Raw genomic sequence first — 15,298 nt, forward strand, 5'->3', positions numbered from 1 at the left:
GAGAGAAAGAAAATGTGGTGCATGTTTGTTAATTCGATGTGTCTGGAGCATTGGATCCAGACTGGAAAGAATAATAGAATCCAGATTGTCAAGAATTTTCTATGATGGTTAAGAAGTCCCCGGAAAGAATTTAAGTAATGAACCTAAAGGCCAAATTGGTGCTTTATATAGTTCCCTTAGATGATGGATTGGAGGAAGCAAGTCTGGAGTCAAGAGACCCATCATGGGGCTATTAAGAAATCCAGGAGAGAAAAATGATAAGTATGACCTAAGTCAGTGACTGAGGATAAAGGGATATGGTAGGCAGAAAAGGAATGGGGGTGAGGGACCTACCTACATAACTCCAAGAGACTGAATGAAAAAATTAATGATGAACAATTGTAAAGATTATTTACTATGGCTTGAAGGAATAGATGAGTGGTAGTAGTGTTATTTATTGAAAATATAACAACAATAACAAGCAAGCCAGGTTGTATGAGAGAAGACAAGGAACATATTTTAGATAGAATGGTGTGTGGGGATTAAGAGATTTGGAGATTCTGGCATTTTATCTTAAAACAGATGTGCCTGTGGTAGAGATTTGATTCATCATTTTTCTATTGAGTCTGTACCATTGCTTCTTTTTACCATTAAGGACATAAATATATTTTATAGATAGCGATGCATGCATACACTTGCATTTCTTCTTAAATAAGCTTCTATTTTTTCTAGTAAGTTAAAATGAAAATTTAGCACAGTTCTATTTTTTTTCTTTCTTTTATTATGAAAATACTGTACAGAGGAGTTACAATTACATGGGCAAGATAATGAGTACATTTCTTATCAAGCATTGTAGCCTCTTCCTTCTTTTCTCCTTCCCATCCATTCCCATCCTCCCCCCAGCCCCCTCACCCAATCCTCCCCCCCCCCCCCCCCCCCCCCCGCACAAAAGTTGTAAAGTTCGTTTTCGACATAACGACTTGTTGCAATGGGTCCACCTGCATCCCTATTTAAACGATTTTGTTTTTTCCCTTCCCCGCCACAAATTATACCGACATCAAATACAGTGAAAGCAGGGGTTATACTTTGGGGGAGGGACATACAAAGCAACAAAGAAATAATCTTGGAAATGTGTTAGAAACAATCGCATGAAAGAAAAAGAAAAAAAAAACATTTGGGCTGGGAAGGTGGCTCAGTGGTAGAGCGCTTGCCTTGCATGCCTGAGGCCCTGGGTTCAATTCCTTAGGACCACATAAGCAGAAAAAAAAGCCGGAAGTGGCGCTATGGCTCAAGTGGTAGAATGCCAGCCTTTAGCTGAAGAGCTGAGGGACAGGGCCCAGGCCTCGAGTTCAGGCCCCACAACCAGAACCAAAAAAAAAACAAACCAAAAACCACATTTGAATACATATCTTAGGGTTCATTTCCCTAACATCACCTTATCTGACCTTTTCTGCTTGACTCAGACATATACTAGATATTGCAAATAAGGGAAACCATGGGACCTAAGTTTCTTTGGGCTTGGCTTACTTCACTTAATATAATTTTTTCCAAGTCTTTCCGTTTCCTAACAAATGGGGCAATGTCATTCTTTCTGATGGAGGTATAGAATTCCATTGTGTATATATGCCACATTTTCTTGATCCATTCATCTACTGAGGGACATCTGGGTTGGTTCCATATCTTAGCTATGGTAAATAATGCTGCAATAAACATAGTCGTGCTGGTACCTTTAGTGTGGTCTTGTTTGTAAACATTTGGGTAAATGCCCCAAAATGGGATTGCTGGGTCATAGGGGAGCTCTATGTGGAGTCTTTTGAGGAACCTCCATACTACTTTCCAAAGTGGTTGAACAAGTTTACACTCCCACCAACAATGCAGTAAGGTTCCCTTCTGTCCACATCCCCTCCAGCATCTGTTGTTATTAGAGTTCTTGATTATACCCATTCTAACTGGAGTGAGGTGGTATCTCAATGTTGTTTTGATTTGCATTTCTTTTATGGCTAGGGAGGTTGAGCATTTCTTCATGTGTGTTGGCGATCCTTCTTTCCTCTTCAGAGAAGTTTCTCTTTAAGTCTTTATTTAGCCCAATTATTTATTGAGCAGTTGTTTCTTTGATGATTTGTTGTTGGGGGATTTAATTTTTTGAGTTCCAGGTATATTTTAGATATGAGACCCTTGTCCGTTGTATGGCTAGTGAAGATCTCCTCCCAATCCGTGGGCTTTCTATTGATCATGCTAGCTATGTCCTTTGCCATGCAGAAGCTCTGCAATTTCATGTAATCCCATATGTTCAAAATTTCTTTGATTTGTTGAGTCCTATCTTTTATAAAGGAAGTTTAATTCTTTTCAAGCAAAAATACTTTCATTAGCATACATTACTTACACAAGGAGAGTTTGTGACATTTCCACAATATACAATACACAATATACATTGTATATACAATGTATTCCATTCAAACTCACACTGTCATTCTTCATCCAACTTCTCCTTCTTAAAACAATCCCAACATGTATCATTGTTCTGTTTTCATATATGCAAATAATGACTTTGATCACAGTAATTCTTGTTCCACCTATTCTGCATTCTTTTTTCGTTGTGAAAATACTGTTCAGAAGGGTTACAATTACATGGGCAAGGTAATGAGTACATTTCTTATCAAGCATTGTTGCCTCCTCCTTTGTCTCCCCTTCCCATCCCTTCCCATCTCCCACCGTCCTTCCCCTCCACCACCACCCTCCCCCCCCCCCCCCCCCCCCCGCCAAAGTTTCTTGACTTATGCTCGTACCTCTCAAACACACCAAAAGATGTCCATTTTACTTTCCTGTTATTCACTTATTTCAGTGTGTATTACATTGAAATTATATTCTGATCAGAAATTTTCCCCACCTCCCAAACCTCTTATTGGTCAACAGCTTTCATTGAGGTTCTTCATAACATCTTCATATAAAATTGCAATGTATTTCAAAATTATTCACTCTAGAATATGCATTTCATTTGCAGAGAAATAGGTGGAACTTTAGAACATGCCAAGCTCAAGAAGCCAAATAGATATTTTTGCTATGTGAAAGCTAGACTTAAAAGAAAACACACACACACACACACACACACACACACACACACACTCATGCAATCCACATACAGAATATGATTCTAAGAAATAAAATTAGGGAGTAAAGAGTATGAAGCAAGAAGAAAGCGGAAAACAAAGTTATTAAATAAAAAATAGGAGAGGTTAGGAAGATGTCAGAAATAAAGATGTTAGTTGTTTTGTTTGTTTGTTTGTTTGTTTTTTCACTTCATAGATGCAACTTGTTTAACTGACTTAAGTTGTTGTTCCTGAATTAAACTCCAGATTTTTTTTTTGGTGGGTCATGGAGCCTGAATTCTGGGCCTGGGTGCTATCCCTCAGCTCTTCAGCTCAAAGCTAGTGCTCTACCACTTGAGCCACAGTGCCACTTCTGTCTTTTTCTGCTTATGTGGTGCTGAGGAATCGAACCCAGGGCCTCATGTTTGTGAGCCAAGCACTCTACCACTGAGCCACCTTCCCAGCCCCTCTAGATATCTTTTTTATATACCAACTCCCCTTTAAAATGTGTAGAGTGAAAAATTAAGCAGAGCCCGGTATTTTCTAAAATTTCATGTCTGACATTTTCCTGGTATGAAAAGGTGGATGTAGAGAGAGATGCCTGGCTGGTAAAATGTGTTTTGTCACAGGACACATTTCATTTGTTTATGCAAAGAGAGAATGGGTTTTTTGGGTCCTAGCCAACTCTGAGGCACTGTATATGACTTTAGCCATTGTTCACATGCACCAAACTATGGTGACACTAAGAAATCATAACCAAGAAATGTGATTTCAGGAGAATTTGTTTATTTAGGATTTTTGTAAGTTACCCTTGGTAATTTTTCCTTATGCTTCAACAAAAGTGTTACTGCTGCTTCTTTGAGAGCCATTCAGAGAATTTCTACTTACATTTTTAAGTAAGTAGCTGGGAGTATCTCCTGCCAAGCAGAAATAAGAGTATTTATAGGACTCTATCACAGCATCTGTCTATTCTACTCACATGTATTTCCTACTGTATTGCCTGTCATATGCTTAGGCCAAAGTACACATTCATCACAGTTGTACTGAGACTAAAAAGAAAGAAAGAAAAAGCTTACATGGAACATAAGTCTGGAGTTTGGTTCTGGTTTTGCCACTTGGTAGGGTAACATGTGGAGAAGAATAAAATCAAAGGGTTTCTGAGACTCAAAAACTAAGGGGCCCCTGGTGGGCATTGATACTAAGAAGCCAAGTTAGGGTCCAAAAAGGGAAGTCAAGATCTCTAACGTTGATAGAGAATGAATGAGTATTGTGAAAGGGGAGCCCACAAATCAGGAGCCAGCAGAAATAAAAGCCAGTAGGAGAAACTGGGGAATTAGGTAAGAAATGTGAGTTGGGCCAAGAATACGGGCAGCCATTGTTATTGGCTGATTTAAGTCTTAGTTTTCCCATACATTGACTGACCATGACCTAGTATCTGACATTATTAGCTATTCCACTTTGCTTTGTATGCCCTCTCTGAACCTCAGTCTCTATGTCTATAAAATGAGGTTCTTAGAGTTCACAATATTTAATGTATCTTTCAGCTCTCTTATACTAATGGCTTCAGATACCAACATAATTCATGTCATAGACATCAGTATAGACACAGTATAGCCAAGTGGATCTATTACATAAAAAAGACAATTCAAGTTTTCCATTTGGTAAAATGAGTAGTCTATTGAGAGATCTAATAATAGAAATTCCTGAAAATAATGTACATAGTTGGCCTCTGCCATCTCTTTTTTATAATACTGTAAACTTAGATATTGTTGCAGTTTCAATATTGCCACTGATTTATGAAGCAAAGACATTGCACAAAAACATCAACATTTAAGATATTTCTTGCATTATTTTACCTTCTTATTGCTTTCCCATATTTACCCTTTTGCTTTATTTCATGGTTATTTTGCCATAACTGAGTAATACCATATGCACCCAGATTCAATGAGGTCCACTTAATCTGCAACATATTTCAAGCCAACAGGCCTTTGTCAATTTTTATAGGGTTTAAAACATTGTTTTCTTAAGAATTACATGGGGAAATTACATTCTTTGTGCTTTAAGATATGCTCTGGTTTAAGGTTCCCTTGAAGTGATCTCTTGAAGTCAAATGACACAGAGGACATTTCACAAGCAAGGCATGTCATAAACTCACCCAGAGTTTGTTTCTCCAGTAAGAAAGTGTTCCCCAAACTCTGTCACACAATAAGAAATCAGGCCATTTTTCTCTCCTAGTCACTCTCTGGGCACTAGACAGAGGCAAACAATTTATGAATGAACTACAGATGGTCTATAATCTTGACTTCTTCAAAACATTTTTCATTGTCTATTTAATACTACAACTTGTCATATCGTTGGCCAGATATATGCTTTCTCATCACCTATAACATTCCCCAGGATATTATACCCATCTATCAAGGTACCAATGTTTAATTTTTTTTAAAAATCTGAAAATTGTCTGTCTTTGTGTATGTTTCCCCTCATAATTTTTGTGTTGCCTGGTCCCTAAATGAAGACTGTGTGTGACCAGCGTTTGTCTGTTATACTGGTAGCTTTATGCTGCTGTTTGATCGGTAGTTTTCCTTCAGAATAGAGCATAGCAAATTGGGAAATCTGACCTCTTTCAAAGCAATGTACCAGCTTGCTACTAAAGCACTGCCTGATCTTAGACTACTTACTGACCTTCCCTAAGCGTCTGTTTCCATATTAGTGAAATGAGAAAAACAATGTGCAGGGTGCTTAGATTATAGTAAAATTTCAAAAAAAAAAAAAAAAAAGAAACCCCAAACCTACATATTTACTGAACCTGGTATGTAGCAAGCCTTAGTGGAAGCTGACTGTGTTGTTGCTATTCTAGTTTATATTTCCCAGTAGTTCACAAAAAAATACCATGGTTGGAACAAAGCAAACAAATGCTACAAAGATTGTATTAAGATGACTGGCAACGTAATGCCTACACACACATGATCCTAGGGTCTCTCATCTCAACCTAGAGCACAGGGGTCTCCAATATATATGACACAATCACCTCTATTGCTGCTTCCTTTTTGAAAAGGAATAAAGAAATGCAGAGTTATGAGCTGATTACAAATAAAAACCAATCAGTTATGGAATCAATCACTCCAATAAGAAAGCAGTAATCACAAAATGGAGGCTGATGGACCATCAGAGCTGAGTCCTTTCTCTGATTTCTGATGGACCATCAGAGCTGAGTCCTTTCTCTGATTTCTATCAAGTCACCTAAGGACTCCATTTCTTAACCTGACATATAGAGCTGATGCTCCTTGTGTGGGGTAGGTAGAAGGATGAAGTCAGATAAAATATATGAAAACACTCCACAAATACGAAATCATTTCACCAAGCTAATACAATTTCATTGCTTAAAAAAGTCATCATTTATTTCAGGTGGTTTATGGTTTGGGGTTTGGTTATTTGTTTGTTTTGTTTTGTGGTTCTGTAGATCAAGCCCAGGGCTTTGTGCATATTAGGCAGGTGCTCTACCTCTGAACTACATCCCCAGTCTTAACAATCATCACTTATTGCAAAGTTCTGGTAGTTGATGCCTATATACTGTAGGTATTCAGGAGATTGCGATCTGAGGATAAAAGTTCAATGCCAGCCTGAGCAAAATGAACCCCAAGACAGGAACACAAGTATTTTTTTTGTTTTGTTTTTGTTTTTCTTGCTTGCTATTGTATTTAACATACTTATAATGTATTATGTGATTTTTTTGTCTCTTTGATATGTTCCTCCCACACAGTATAACCGCTGTTTTCACTGTATTTGATTCCGGTGCCCTGCATCTTGTATATACACTTTTCTAATTTTGGAAGGAGAAGGGAAAAACAAAAAGCTTAAATAGGGATACAGGTTGACTCATTGTAACAATGAGTTTTACAAGACATTATGTTGAAAACAAACTACAACTTCGGTGCAGGGGACGGGGGAGGGAGTAGTTCAGGAGGTGGGAAGGAAGGAATGGTGGGGGAAAAACAAAGGAGGAGGCAACAATGCTCAATAGGAAATGTACTCATTACCTTATTCACGTAAGTGTAACCCCTCTGTACAGTATTTTTACCTTAAAAAAGTCTTGAAAAAAAAGTGTGAGACTCTTACATCCAAAAAGCAGGAAGTAGAAATGTGACTCAATTGGTAGAGCGTCAGCCTGGAGTGGAAAAACTAAGGGGTAGCACCCAGGTCTGGAGTTCAAGCCCCAGTATCAGAACAAATATAAAAATATTATCAATTATTAATTTTTCTAATTTCAAGCAATCCTATATCCTCTTCCTAGTCTTTTGGCTAAGCCCTGGAGTCAGACAGAGAGTATAGTCAAAAAATTTCATTATTGAGGTTCCAAATCTTCCATTTACAACTCATTGGCTCTTGTGGTCAGCAACTTCTCATTTTAAAAGTTACCTTGAACTAGCCATTATTTTCTGTAAACTTACCTTAGAATCAGTAGGGAAACAAAAAGACAATGTTTTGTAGCAAACGTTTGTAAACCTAGATGATCAGGTGGGTCAAGATGGATTTCACAATTATATATCTACTCAGGAATGTTCAGAGATAAGATGAAAGCAGCCCTTCATATTAATCACACGTTGTATATTTGACTTTCTGCCTGCCAGCTCAGCCTTTAAATCACTGACATCTGTCTCCTGCTACTTAAAAGTACCATTACCTTTTGCATTAAAAGGCAGTTACAACTAGACAAAGCTCCCCCATTTGATTAAAAACTAATTAACTAGACACAGTCATGCTACTCATCATGGCAGCTTACATAAGAACCTTAGTGTAGGTTGGAGAGCTACTTTATGTTGGCAGCAAGGTCAATACATCTGTGAGGCTCTGTGATGAATGGCCATGATGAATGCTGACATGAAACAGTGACTTGACTTTGCTGAGGTTAACTTCTACAGTTGAAAAGATAATACAGAACAATAATACAAAACAGTCAACATCTGCAAGGTAAGTAAGCTAAGAATCTAAAGCAAAGCAGCTGAGCCTTGATAAAGCCCCACGATCACATGGCTATCCTCATCAGAGAGGCCTGGGATATACCCAGAACAAGGCAAACTCTGGGAACTGAGCGCTACTGATGAACTGCATAAGCTATTGAGGTAAAATTATCAATGATCAATTTTCATGTATAATGATCAGATCATGGACTGTAGTTTACTGATAAATGAATTCTCTTCAAGATGTAAAATCTGCAGAGAAAGTCAAATCATTATTGAAATATCTTGGTAAGCAGGAAATTTAACCTGTCAGTGTAAGTTTGATAGGCTAAGTAAATGCCACTCAAAGAAAACATTGCCATTTGTGAACAGAGGTAAAAAAAATGGGCATAACATTGGACATTAGAATATAGCTGTCTTTATTGAGAAAGTCTTGTCCATATGTATAGTTTGCAGAACAAAATAATGTAATTCATGACACAGATAACTTAAGGTTCTGGCACAAGCTCTACACTGTACAGCTGTTTACAAATAGTTTTTACACCGACAGCTCTAGGGACCACACTTTAAGAAGTACTGGGTCTTGGCCTGAATCAGAATTAAATTGGCAACATTTTAAAATATATGATTTCCTATTATAAGTCATTGAAATTTTCTGGAATGCAAATCCTCCATCTGTGTTTTGAAATTCTCCCCAGGTCATTTTGTTTGTTTGTTTGTTTTTTGTAGCAATACCAGGCTTTGAATGCAGCACCAGTCCTGGTGATGTCCTTTGGCTTATTTTTTTTTTTTTTTTGCGAGGTCAAATTTTGGAGTCTTTATTGAAGTCTGTAGGTGGCCAATTGTCAGAAAGACCTGCAGCCCCAAGCAGAGCGTGCACCAAGCTTTTAAACTCAAGGCCGGCACTCTACCACTTAAGCCATAGACCTACCTCTGGCTTTTGGCTGGTTACTTGGAGACAAGAATTTCACAGACTTTCCTGCCAGGCAGACTTTGAGATGTGTTTCTTAGATTTCAGTCCCATTAATAGCTAGGATCCTCATATCTCAGCCTAAGAAATGAGACATGAGACATCGATGCCTGCTTTCCATGTGATTTTGATGAACATTCAAACATTAGGAGCTGCTCAAAACAAATATGCAGGACAACTAGGTAGTACTAAGCTGACTAGACTAAAGGCTAAGAATTCGATTTTGGTGTGGCAGTTATTGTGAAACTCAGTTAGAGGTTTCTGAGCCTCCAACTGCAGAGTACCACATGTAAAGCGCTTTAACATGTGATGTTGTAAAAAGAAAGTATTTAGCTCAATACCTGTTGCATAGCAAGCAGCTAATAAATGTCTGCTATATATGGCAGGCAGATATTTGTAATGGAACACTATCTCTCATTTTCTAGGGCCTATGTATTCATAAATAGCTTCCCCCAAACAAGCAAGGAATGTACTGCTAATATTTGCTTGCCTGAGGCTTCTTTTGTCAAACATTTGACAAACATTTGTCAAACATTTGAGTTATCAAATCTGATAACTCAAAGGCTTTGTTGCAAGTGTTAATAAAACATAAATAAATGTGATTGAAGGGAAAAGGAAGAAAAACTTGGTGGCTAAGGACAGATCATATAATTTATCATGTAATTTACAATTGAATGTCCAATCGTTGATCTGACTAAAACCATACATGCTTCATGGTGTTCAAAATTTATCATTTTCCTCTATATTGCTTGGCTCCATTTAGTCTGAAAAGAAAACAAAATTTCCCCAAGTTAAGGGTAGCATTAGGAAAAAGGGATTATATATGGAGTTCAAAATGACATTTCATTGCTACTTTGACCTAGCCTCTTATTTTCTACCCTTCCCGTGCTATTAGGATAGCTGAATTCAACTTTAATATAAATATAAAACATAAAGGACTTATATTTTGTTAATACAATTCCCAATATTTCTTCTTATCTATTTTGTATTTGTTTTATAATGGACTTTTACAGATTAAATTCCTCTCTTTCCCTAGTTTTCTTCTAATTTGTGACTCAGAGTGGAAAAGGGGTTGTCTTATAGTGACCAAGAACAAATTCAAATTTATTCACAACAGTAGAAGTGTGTATATATATATGTATATATATATATATATATAAATAAACATGTATATATATATATATATATTTGATTCTATGCTTTCAGTTCTATAATTTTGGCAGATTCCTGTTTGATAAGTAGAACTAAGCCAAGGATGATGTTAGAAACTGAGCTGCCAAAGTTTCACAAAGGGGACCATACATTTAGACTCTATTTATTACCTGACAATAGTGATATTGTGGATGATAAAAATCATAGATGCATTATGGTTCACTCAATCAGTAAAAATCACGTAGCTATTAATGACTTGGAACTCAGCTTACTAAGCACGACTTGGCAAAGCAATCAAGTGGTTAAAAGTGTTGGTATGAAAGTTGAGGACTTGAGCTGCTCAAGTCCAAGTCTGGCTGTTTCTGTGGTGTGTGGCCTTGGATCTAACTTCTCTGGGATGTGATTTCCTCATATATGTAATTGAGTAATAAAACGTAGTCAGCATGCAGTGGGGGAGAATTGAGTGAGCTGACAGGGGCAGGGGGAGGGTTGAGGTTGCATTTATCAAGCAATGCATAGGCACAACCTTATTCTCCCAGGTGCCTGACAAGCTCAATCAGTTAATAATTCTTCTTGGCCCTTCTGGTACTATTCATTTTCTATCACCATAGTGTTCTCTTAAGATGGCATCATAAAGGAATGAGTGTAACTCAAGGCAAGATGGGGAAGCTGTGCTTTGTGAACTGTATTTTCAAGGCTCATTTTTGAGCTTTCAAAAGAACAAGCTCTCAGGTTTGGCAGTTTGCCTCTTACATATGTCACTGCCTATATTTTAAGATTCCTTAAAAACTTTTATTTGGGGAATCTATACCATCCATTCCTCCATGGTAGAATGACCTTTAATTTATCACAATAAGAATGAAGTCGGTACATTGAATTTTTCTGAGATGTGTGTGGTCAGCATGGTATAACGCAAAGTCCAAAGCACTAAGATGCAGATTAAATTCATTTGCTATCTCAGCTTCATTCTTGCTGGGTAACCCCAGGCAAATCAGTTACCTTCTCTGCTTTTATTTATCAGTCATAAGTGAACACAAACAATGAGATAGTGCCTAACTCACATCTTTTTTTTTCTTTTTTTCTTTTTTTTTGGGGGGGGGGGGGGTCTGGTCGTGGGGCCTGAACTCGGATTGGACGCTGTCCCTCAGCTTTTCAGCTCAAGGCTAGTGCTCTACCACTTGAGCCACAGCGCCACTTCTGGTTTTTTTCTTTTTGCTTATGTGGTGCTGAGGAATCGAACCCAGGGCCTCAGGCATGCAAGGCAAGCGCTCTACCACTGAGCCACCTTCCCAGCCCCCTAACTCACATCTTTTCCAAGAAGATTAAATATGATAATGTTGACGATAAAAAAGCAGGGTCCAAGCTCAACTTTTCATGATGACCAGGACTATGTGATCTATTTATCCATACATTAAAAGTTGGTTAGCAAATGGACTTCTGTGTGCTCTGGTCCCATTTCCCCAGCTCCCAGAGATCATAGTGGATCCCTGCCAGATGACCAGTTTGCCAGCTGTGTCTTGTTTGGTCATTGTAAATATTACATGGCCCAAGTGGGAGGCTTTGCTTATAATATTGTGTGCTTTGTCCTTTATCTGTTGCAGCTTGAGAATTACATTGTGGAAAATATGAAGTCGGAGATGGTCCAGATACAGCAGACGGCAGTGCAGAATCACACAGCCACTATGTTGGAGATAGGAACCAGCCTCCTATCTCAGACAGCAGAACAGACCCGAAAACTGACAGATGTTGAGACCCAGGTATGCCCCTGTGGCCAGAATCCATGTGCTCAGCAAGAGGATTTTCCCCCACTTAAAAAAAAATCTTTGACTTCCTCCATAAACACAGAACACATGTCACCATGGGGATGGGGGAAATATATACATTTTTGTTGATTGGTAATAGCAACAATGACTGGCTGACATGCTATGCATGGTTCTTTTGACTTAATGAGGCTTGATATATTTAGCTTTGTGTGTTTTGTATTTAGCAAAAAAAAAAAACAAACAAAAAAAACAGGGCTGGTAAAGGACCCAGTCAGCACTGAAGTTTAAAATAAACACTGCAGTAGCCCACTGTGATGTGAGATTTGTCAAACAAAACAACCACTTAGGTCAAATAGGTGTTTAGATATCTATTTGTGACCTGTGTTGTTTTTGTTCTGGTAATGCTGGAGCCCTGTTGGCACCTGCAAGAGTTTCTATGCTCAGTGGATGTAAAGAAAAACCTCACGGCCAGGTGCTGGTAGCTTACACCTGTAATCCTAGCTATTCAGGAGGCTGAGATCTGAAGTACACAGTTTGAAGTTGGTCTTAGCAAGAAAGTCCATGAGATCCTTATCCCCAATTACCCACTCAGAAGCTAGAAGTGGAGGGGCACCTAAAGGGATAGAGCACTAGCTTTGAGCATAAAAGCTCAGGGACAGTGCCCAGCCCCGTAATTCAAGCCCCAGGACATCTCTCTCTCTCTCTTTCTTTCTCACACGCAATCTCTCACTCTCTCGCTCTCTCGCTCTCTGGCTAGCTCTATCTCTCTGACACACAACATACACTCTTTCTCTCTCTCTAATGCTCACACACACATACACACACGAGAGAAAAAAAATCTCAGTTAACTGAGTAATATAGAATATTGTTTGAATATAGATTAATTAAAAACTAGAATGGTCTAATGATTACTACTATAAACTCACATTATATTTGGCTACAAATAGCATATGTCATTTTTTGATGATTAGAAAATGACCTCTTAGCATCCTTCATAATAGAATGATTGTTTTTTAAAATTACCATTCTAAAACTAAAGAGATGATTTCATCCAAAGTAGCTTATGTCTATCAAAATATATAAGTGAATTTTATATATTTTATATAAAGAGTGTAACCTTATTTCTATTTGACTAAATATGTACTAGTGGTATCTATCATAGGTTATATGCTGATTTTTTTTAAAAAAAAGAAACTATAATAACTGATATGGATAGAGCCTTTTATATAACAAACACTACTTCCCTCTATACAAAGAATATTTAGAAAAACCATCAAAGGGGGTTTGAGGGAAGTTCCCTGATTGCTGAAATTAATGAATAGAATTCAAACTCTGAATATCTCCTTTCTTCTCTTTCCCATTCCTGTGATTAGTAATTTCTAATTACCAATTAACTTAGAACTTCAATGTGGATGGCATTGAAGAAGTAAATCACAAAGGCTTCGGAAAATACTTTTTACTGCACATATGAATCAGATAAACACGGTGTGTAGAAAAGGAGGAGCTACATATATTATTATAACTAAAAACTACAAGGTCAATTTAATCATTTGTTATCACACTAAGCAAGTTTGTGATCTATTCAATATTAGCTTATTATAGGATAAATAATGTTTTTGTTCTTTTCTCTTTTATTAGCACAGAACGCTCACTGTTTCAAAACATTCTCATATTCTGGATAAAATAAAATATTATATATATAGATATATATAATATATATATCTACACACACATTGATTGCACATTTACAATTGTTTTTTTTGTCATGGGGCCTGAGCTCTGGGCCTGGGCGCTGTCCCTTAGCTCTTCAGTTCAATGCTAGTGCTTAACCACTTGAGCCACAGGCTCACTTCCAGCTTTTTTTGCATATGTGGTGCTGAGAAATCCAACCCAGGGCCTCATGCATGCTAGGCAAGCATTCTACCACTGAGCCACCTTCCCAGCCGACGCATATACATTTTTCATACATGTATAACATATATGGCAGGGTTTATTTCTTTTACCATATCTCCAAAGCCTTTTGTTTTTATTCTTTCTCAACTAGGAGTTGGAATTGTGTGGGTAGGGGGAGGAGGCTTTTTAAACTCCAAATTGTATAAATGATACTATGTATAGTCATAAGATATGGATGGTATGGAAAATTGTACCAGACATTCAAAGGAAAAAAAATAAGACTATGTGCAAAAGCTAAAATTTTAATTAAAGGCCAGTTAATCAGATATAACAAAATCAGTTTTAAGGTATCTCAAACCTGGAAAAGCAAGAAAGAAATACAAACCTATTAGAACTAATAATGTGAACTAAGTATAAAAAAGGAAAAGAAAGATCAAACTCTATTCTACCTTAAAAAATGTTCCTTGGGTTGGGTGCTATGTCTCATGTTTGAAATCACAAATAACTTGGGAGGCAGAAATACAAGGGTTAAGGTTCAAGGCCAGCCAGGGCAAAAAAATTAATAAGATCACATCTTACGTGTGGTAGACACATCTCCTAGCTACATGGGAGGTTATAGATAGAGATTGTTGGTTTGAGGCCAGTCCAAAGCAAGAACATGATCTCATACCTGAAAAAGTCATAAAGGTGAAATACAATCTGAGAGCATGGACAAGTAGTAGAGGATTTGCCTGTTAAGCAAAGCTTTGAATTTAGTGTTCCTTTCATTTTCATTTTAGTATCATCTGATATTTTATGCTGTTTTTAGCTCCAATGCTCCGAATATTTTTCATTTCAGTGGATATGCAGTGGGTAGATACTTAAATTATTGCAACAGAACCAATTATCCAATACAACCACACAAATGCACACAAAAGTCCTGATGCAAGCCAACATTTACTACATGAATCTTCAATTATTCCTTAGCCAAATGCACTCTTCATTTACAGCCAGCATTTTTAAACTGACAGATCATTTTTTTTGCTGTCTATAACTTTTGCTATCTATAACATTTTGCTTCTATAACTTTTTAAAAACTGACTTTAGTGCTTCAATTATTTCAGGGACTTGAATTCATAACAAGGGCTTTGCAAAACATTAGCATGCTTGGCTCTCACATGATGATGCTATAAAGATAAGTCACTTATTGCTTTCTAGTCCTCTGCTGACCTTTCAGAATTGCACTTTAACAAAAGGTCTGAGAGCTGTGGTTTTGCTGCAATGCATTTTAAGGCTTCTGTGCTTGGTGAGCCTCCTGATCAGCAACAAGATGGATAATAAACACATCAGCGTAACTGGTGGCAAGAATCAGCAACCCACACCAAGTCCTTTCCTCCCTCCATAGTCTTGTTAGTGCTGCTCTCATTCTATTTTCAGTTTGTACCCAGATTACTTCTCCTTCAACTTCCTCTTTCCCAGTATGCAACAGGTGGCCAGCTAGTTTCAGCAATGATTGAT

The 15,298-nt window shown here is 37.6% G+C and overlaps 1 protein-coding gene across 2 annotated transcripts in view; it reads left to right on the top strand.

Moving 5' to 3' along the window:
* Angpt1 (angiopoietin 1) overlaps positions 1 to 15,298 on the top strand; it is a 220,526-nt gene that overhangs the window by 118,631 nt on the left and 86,597 nt on the right. For both annotated transcript variants that reach the window (XM_042673087.1, XM_042673088.1), the window contains exon 2: positions 11,747 to 11,902. In XM_042673087.1, coding sequence (XP_042529021.1) covers positions 11,747 to 11,902 — 156 coding nt within the window. The remainder of the gene's footprint in view (positions 1 to 11,746; positions 11,903 to 15,298) is intronic.

Source organism: Dipodomys spectabilis, unplaced genomic scaffold (genome assembly GCF_019054845.1).
Source record: "Dipodomys spectabilis isolate Male_0828 unplaced genomic scaffold, ASM1905484v1 ptg000783l, whole genome shotgun sequence".
Classification (NCBI taxonomy): domain Eukaryota; kingdom Metazoa; phylum Chordata; class Mammalia; order Rodentia; family Heteromyidae; genus Dipodomys; species Dipodomys spectabilis.